Here is a 7,888-nt window from a genome sequence, read left to right on the forward strand (position 1 = left end):
GAGATCAAATTGCTAACATCTGCTGGATCATGGAAAAAGCAAGAGAGTTCCAGAAAAACATCTATTTTTGCTTTATTGGCTATGCCAAAGCCTTTAACTGTGTGGACCATAACAAACTGTGGAAAATTCTGAAAGCCATGGGAATACTAGAGCACCTGACCTGCCTCTTGAGAAACCTATCTGCAGGTCAGGAAGCAACAGTTAGAACTGGACATGGAACAACAGACTGGTTCCAAACAGGAAAAGGTGTACGTCAAGGCTGTATATTGTCACCCTACTTATTTAACTTCTATGCATACTACACCATGAGAAACGCTGGGCTGGAAGAAGCACAAGCTGGAATCAAGATTGCTGGGAGAAATATCAATAACCTCAGATATGCAGATGATACCACCCTTATGGCAGAAAGTGAAAAGGAACTAAGAAGCCTCTTGATGAAAGTGAAAGAGGAGAGTGAAAAAGTTGGCTTAAAGCTCAACATTCAGAAATCTAAGATCATGGCATCTGGTCCCATCACTTCATGGGAAATAGATGGGGAAACAATGGAAACAGTGGCTGACTTTATTTTGGGGGGGCTCCAAAATCACTGCAGATGGTGATTTCAGCGATGAAATTAAAAGATGCGCTCAGATCCTGACAGTGCAGCAGCCCGCAGCCTCAGCCAGAGAGTCTCAGCCGCTTTCAATGGAGGAGAAGCCCGGCCAGCCACAGTCTCAGCACCATCACCCCCAGCAGCAGCAGCAGCAGCAGCCGCACCACCATCACCATTATTATTTCTACAATCACAGCCACAACCACCATCACCACCACCATCACCAGCAGCCTCACCAATACCTGCAGCATGGAGCCGAGGGCAGCCCCAAGGCCCAGCCAAAGCCGCTGAAACATGAGCAGAAACACGCCCTCCAGCAGCACCAGGAAACGCCGAAGAAGAAAACAGGCTATGGTGAACTAAATGGTAATGCTGGAGAAAGAGAAATATCTTTAAAGAGCCTGGGTTCTGAGGAAGCTACCAACCCTATTTCCAGGGTCCTCAATGGCAACCAACAAGTTGTAGACACTAATCTGAAGCAGACTGTAAAGTCCAGCACCTTTGGGAAAGCAGGAATTAAAACCAGGAATTTTATTCAGAAAAACAGTATGGACAAAAAGAATGGGAAGTCTTATGAAAATAAATCTGGAGAGAACCAATCTATAGACAAGACTGATACTGTAGCAATTCCAAATGGTGTTGTAACAAATAATTCTGGCTATATTACTAATGGTTATATGGGCAAAGGAGCAGATAATGATGGTAGTGGATCTGAGAGCGGATATACCACTCCTAAAAAAAGGAAAGCTAGGCGCAATAGTGCCAAGGGTTGTGAAAACCTTAATTTAGTGCAGGACAAAATAATGCAACAAGAGACCAATGTCCCAACCTTAAAACAGGGACTTGAAACTTTCAAGCCTGACTACAGTGAACAAAAGGGAAGTCGAGTAGATGGTTCAAAGCCTATTTGGAAGTATGAAACTGGGCCTGGAGGAACAAGTCGAGGAAAACCTGCTGTGGGTGATATGCTTCGGAAAAGCTCTGATATTAAGCCTGGTGTGAGCAGCAAAAAGTTTGATGATCGGCCCAAAGGAAAGCATACTTCTGCTGTTGCCTCCAAAGAGGACTCGTGGACCCTGTTTAAACCACCCCCAGTTTTTCCAGTGGACAATAGCAGTGCTAAAATCGTTCCTAAAATAAGTTATGCAAGCAAAGTTAAGGAAAACCTCAACAAAACTGTACAGAACTCTTCTGTGTCACCATCTTCATCTTCATCCTCCTCATCATCTACTGGGGAAACTCAGACCCAAGCTTCAAGTCGATTATCCCAGGTCCCTATGTCAGCGCTGAAATCTGTTACTTCGGCCAGCTTTTCTAATGGGCCAGTTATAGCAGGGACTGATGCAAGTGTGTATTCTCCAGGGGGTCAGCCACTGCTAACTACTGCTGCTAATACTCTAACACCCATCTCTTCTGGGACTGATTCAGTCCTCCAAGACATGAGTCTGACTTCAGCAGCTGTTGAACAAATTAAGTCCGGCCTTTTTATCTACCCTTCAAATATGCAAACTGTGCTGTTGAGCACAGCACAAGTGGATCTACCCTCTCAGACAGATCAGCAAAACCTGGGAGATATCTTCCAGAATCAGTGGGGTTTATCATTTATCAATGAAGCCAGTGCTGGCCCTGAAACTGTTACTGGGAATTCATCAGATCATAAAGTGATGGAGGTGACATTTCAAGGGGAATATCCTACCACTTTGGTTTCACAGGGTGCTGAAATAATCCCCTCAGGAACTGAGCATCCTGTGTTTCCCAAGGCATATGAGCTGGAAAAACGGACTAGTCCTCAAGTTCTGGGTAGCATTCTAAAATCTGGGACTACTAGTGAGAGTGGAGCCTTATCCTTGGAACCCAGTCATATAGGTGACCTGCAAAAAGCAGACACCAGTAGTCAAGGTGCTTTAGTGTTTCTCTCAAAGGACTATGAGATAGAAAATCAAAATCCTCTGGCGTCTCCTACAAACACTTTGTTAGGCTCCGCCAAAGAACAGAGATACCAGAGAGGCCTAGAAAGGAATGATAGCTGGGGTTCTTTTGACCTGAGGGCTGCTATTGTATATCACACTAAAGAAATGGAATCTGTTTGGAATTTGCAGAAGCAAGATCCCAAAAGGATAATCACTTACAATGAAGCCATGGATAGTCCAGATCAATGAAGGACCAGACTGCCTATTTGTAACCTTTCTGCAGCATTAGAGCCACCGTTCATGGGGGACACAAGGCTTTTATGCTCCTAGATCTTCAACGCAGCAGAGGAACCATAAGTAGAATCACAGGATAATATATACAAATATATATATATATATATACATTATATATATATAGTTATTTTAAAAAAGGCAACTGAAAGTAATTAGACTTCTTAAGGAAACAAATTTATTTCAAGAGACTACACATGGTTATTTAATCTCCGGTACTGAATAGTTTTGTTTTGTTTTTAGTTTTTGTTTTTAAGTGTGAATGCAAGTGATTAATGAATATGGACTTATTAACAAGCGTGGTTCTAAAGTTCCTGCTGTCATCACCTTGGGCAACTAATGACCCACTGGAAAGGCAAATCCACTTTAAAAGATCTCTGTATCTTGTTCTGTGACTAAAGTATACACTAATATCGGGGAACCCAGAATGATTCAACATTTTCCCCCACTCCTCCCTTGATCTTTTGGTTATACTTTGAACCCTGCGAGAATGCTGGATAAAATGCCTTGAAGTTTGCAGGGGTCTCTATATATTTCTTTTTTTTTTTTTTTTAGCGAATATGATTTGCATGTCTTGCCAGGAATAAGCAGCCTCTGTGGGGTGTTGGGAAATATTTTCTTTGTTTCCTTTTATCTTTTTGTGGGGTGGGGGGATAGGGGAGGGCATTGAAGTTCTACAGTTCTGAAATAGTTGGTGGTACATAGTTTCACTTGGCTTTGGTTACCTATTGGACTTTAAAAACTTCATGAGTGTCATTTAAACAAAAGTTACAGAACAAACAATTGGCTTTAGATATTTAATCTGGAAAAATCCTCCTGTACCCATGTTCTAACATAACTGTGTAAGTGGGAGCAAAAATGTATTCTGCTTTTCAACTGTAGGTGCTCCAGACTTGCTCTCTGTCACTAACACTAAATGTGCTATTTTTCTTGTTTTTCATCAAACATCTGAAGAGAAACTTCTGTACCTTTCTGTAAATTCTTTTTAATTTCTCAGAAATCTAAAAGGGGAAGAAAAAAGTCCATGAAAACTAAAGCTTCATGTTTTTTAGCCAGTGAGGAGGTAATAAACCCTGCCTATAGAAGGTGTGTTTTCATGCAAACTATACTTCTGAGCTTATTAGCTTCTAATTATATCTTAATAAATATATTTTATTACTAGAAAAAAAAAAGAAATTAAAAGATGCTTACTTCTTGGAAGGAAAGTTATGACCAACCTAGACAGCATATTAAAAAGCAGAGAAATTACTTTGTCAACAAAGGGCCATCTAGTCAAGGCTATGGTTTTTCCAGCAGTCATGTATGGATGTGTGAGTTGGATGATAAAGAAAGCTGAGTGCCAAAGAATTGATGCTTTTGAACTGTGGTGTTGGAGAAGACGCTTGAGAGTCCCTTGGACTGCAAGGAGACCAACCAGTCCATCCTAAAGGAGATCAGTCCTGGGTGTTCATTGGAAGAACTGATGTTGAAGATGAAACTCCAATACTTTGGCCACCTGAGGCAAAGAGCTGACTCATTTGAAAAGACCCTGATGATGGGAAAGATTGAGGGCAGGAGGAGAAGGGGACGACAGAGGATGAGATGATTAGATGGTATCACCAACTGAATGGATGTGAGTTTGGGTAAACTCCAGAAGTTGGTGATGGACAGGGAGGCCTGGTGTGCTGCGGTTCATAGGGTTGCAAAGAGTTGGACAGGACTGAGTGACTGAACTGAACTGAAGCTCTGATCTGCTGGTGGCTCTCCTTTTTTTAACATATAAAACTAGTCATGTCTCTGCTCATCCTACTCATGTCACAGGAAATAAAAATCCAACGGACTACCAGTTGCAGTGTGGTCTGGACCCAAAGCATGATGGAAACTAAAATATGGTTTTCTTTATGTCATCACATAACCAACAGTTAAGCCATAAAAATTTGCCAAGTTTCAAATTCAGTTGTGGTTTAGCGAGAGGCTGAGTTTATAAGTGAATCTGAGGGTGTCAGGTTTCAGATTGGTCTGAGAAGAAAGGAGTGGGGTTGAAGTGACCCAGTGCCTGCTGGAAGCATTTTTGCATCATTCAACTATTCCAGACTTCATCCCGGGAGCTGGTTCAGATAAGGAGTGTCCCACCCACTGATCAAACCAGGGAGGGCTGGCTGCCTTGAGAGCACTGTGGGAAGCCAGCATAGTGAAGAGCCTACACAATTTGCCAGTACTATTCTCTGGTTCCTAACAATCAAAATGTGAGTAAAAGAAGAGATCAAAAGCAAAGGTCAGGTTTTCCAACCAAGAAAGATAGCAATAGCAGAATTTTTTTAATGCTGAATACAGAAATAAGAAAGAATAAGACTTTTAATCCTGGTTTAGTTACTAACAAAAGTGAGTACCTTTCCTTCTCTGCGCTGTTTCTATGCCTGTAAAGTAGGAGGTATGAGCTCAGTAAGCAAAATGCCTTCTGCTTTCTAATGGAGTAGAGGGTTTGTGGCATGTGTTTCAGCTGTTGAGGTTCTTACTTCTCTTTATTGGCCTTCCCTGGTGGCTCAGATGGTAAAGAATCTGCCTGCAATGCAGGAGATGTGAGTTTGATCTTTATAGTCGATAGCATGATTGTTTAATCAGCTGTTCTCTCACAAGACTTTCAGTTTCTCGAGAGCAGGCACCATGCCTCCCATGTCCACCACTGAGAACCCAGCAGCCTGCATTGCTTGATAAATATCTGTTGGAGGAACGAAAAGCAAAGCCATCTCCAATGCCTCTAAGAGGCAGCTCTTAGACACTATGAAAACATGACTAGAGTCTTTAGTCAACTTAGAAAGAGGTGACTTGATATAAATCTTAAAAAGTAAGCCAAGATCAGTCCTTTCATTTTGCTTCTTTAAGTTTTTATAAAAGCCCAATGATGTATTATAATAACACATCATTGTTATACATCCAAAAATATTTCTCACATCTCTGATATGGATAACTCTACCATCCTATTATGACTTCCATAAAAACCATAATTGGAAACTGCATTCCAAGTCAGCTATCCCACATCATCCAAGTCTCCCTCTCTCCACCACAAGAATTAATATTCGTATGATGTCAATAACACAAAGCAATCTACAGTAATCTCTATCAAAATTCCAACAGCTATTTTTTGTTGAAATTGAAAGGCTTACCTTCAAATTCCTATGGCATTGCAGGGGCCTCTGAGTAGCCAGAACAAACTGAAGAAAAAAGAAAAAAGTTGAAAGACTCTCCTTTGCCAATTCTAAAATTTACTACAAAGCCACGGAACATTGTGATACCACCATAAAGATAAATATGTGGTCCAAAAGGATAGAAATTATCCAGAAGTGTAATTGATTTTTGACAAGGGTGCCGATTCCATTTAATGGACAAAGAAGAGCCTCTTTCACAGTTGGTGCCAGGACAACTGCCTTCTTGCATGCAAAAGAATAAAGTTGGACCTCTACCTCTCTCCATATACAAAAACTAACTTAAAATGAATCAAGTTCCTAAATATGATGGATAAACACATAAAATTCTTGGAAGAAAACATACAATTAAATAATCACGACCTTGAATTTAGCAGTGGATTAGTAGATATGACACCAAAAGCACATGGAAGAAAAAAATAGATGATTTAAACTTCATCAAAATGAAAAACTTTTGTGCATCAAAGAGCATTACATATTTAAAAAATGAGAAGACAACCTACAGAAAATCATGTATCTGAAAGGCTTAATATCCAGAATATTTAAAAAGAAGTCTTGCAAGCTCAAAAAAAAAAAAATAGACAACCCAACTTTAAAATGGGTAAAGGATATGAAAAGACATTTTTCCAAAGAAGACACACATATGACCGATAAGCATATGAAAAGATGCTCAACATCAGTAGCCATCAGGGAAATCCAAATCAAAACCACAATTGGATTCCACTTCACACCCGCTATGATGGCTATTTTTTCTTTTTAATGCAAAATAACAAGGTTTGGTTGTGAAGGATATGGAGAAACTGGAGTATTCATATTTTGTTGCTGAAAACGTAAAATGATGTAGCCATTGTATGAAACAGTTCATGTGCGTGTTAGGTCCTTTCAGTTATGTCTGACACTTTGTGACCCTATGAGCTGTAGCCCGCCAAGTGGTTTAGTGGTTCCTCAAAAAGTTAAACTTAGAATGCCATTTGCCTGAGCAATTTCATTCTGTGGGAAACAAACTCACTCAGAAGGACAATGCAGATAGTGGAGTGCAGTTTATTACACCGGCAGGCCCAAGGCAGAATCTCCTCTTAGCCAAGGATCCCGACCAGTTTTTGTGAAAACCTCATATACCTTAAGTGTATAAGGTTCCCTGAAACTAGTCTGAACCAAGGAAAAAGAAAGATACAATGAAAGTTAATCCGTGATCATATGCCTTAAGCCTTGCTAGTTAACAGTGAACAATTATCAATAGGCCTGTAGTCATATCCCAATAAGCATAATAGAATGTATGATTCTATTCAGTTACATAGATAATTAGGGTATTCTTTTAGGTGATGGAGAGCCCTGGGGCTCTTCCTTCCAGGGGCCTGGTTTACCAGATGGTGTGTTGTGTCCATAGATACTGGGCATATAGCTCAAAGTCCACAGTCCAGCCCAAGATGAAGTCCTGCTTTCAAGATAGAGCCTGTTCTGTTTCCTCCTTCAATTCCTAGGTAAGAGTTAAAAACAGCCATTGAAGCAAGTACAGGTACATGTATGTTTCAGTTCAGTTCAGTCGCTCGGTCAAGTCCGACTCTTTGTGACCCCATGGACTGCACCATGCCAGGCTTCCCTGTCCATCGTCAACTCCTGGAGCTTGCTCAAACTCACGTCCATCAAGTCAATGATCCCATCTAACCATCTTGTCCTCTGTCATCCCCTTTTGCTCCTGCCTTCAATCTTTCCCAGCATCAGGGTATTTTTCTAATGAGTAGGCTCTGTATATCAGGTGGCCAAAGTATTGGACTTTCAGCTTCAACATCAGTCCTTCCAATGAATATTCAGGACTAATTCCCTTTATGATTGACTGGTTTGATCTCCTTGCAGTCCAAGAGACTCTCAAGAGTCTTCTCCAATACCACAGTTCAAAAACATCAATTTTTCAG

General features: G+C 40.8%; 1 protein-coding gene across 1 annotated transcript; it reads left to right on the plus strand.

Annotated features, from left to right (window-relative positions):
* The first annotated feature begins 669 nt into the window (after nucleotides 1–669).
* LOC128053965 (FMR1-interacting protein NUFIP2) lies at nucleotides 670–2,849 on the plus strand. Its single transcript, XM_052646485.1, has one exon. It carries the CDS (start codon nucleotides 685–687, stop codon nucleotides 2,749–2,751), a length of 2,067 nt encoding a protein of 688 aa, XP_052502445.1. The 5' UTR covers nucleotides 670–684; the 3' UTR covers nucleotides 2,752–2,849.
* The last annotated feature ends 5,039 nt before the right edge of the window (nucleotides 2,850–7,888 follow it).

This window comes from Budorcas taxicolor, chromosome 1 (genome assembly GCF_023091745.1).
Source record: "Budorcas taxicolor isolate Tak-1 chromosome 1, Takin1.1, whole genome shotgun sequence".
Taxonomy (NCBI): Eukaryota; Metazoa; Chordata; class Mammalia; order Artiodactyla; family Bovidae; genus Budorcas; species Budorcas taxicolor.

Bases quoted from the DNA above. Each gene is read 5' to 3' on its own strand.
- LOC128053965 (XM_052646485.1), top strand. From the start codon at position 685: ATGGAGGAGAAGCCCGGCCAGCCACAGTCTCAGCACCATCACCCCCAG.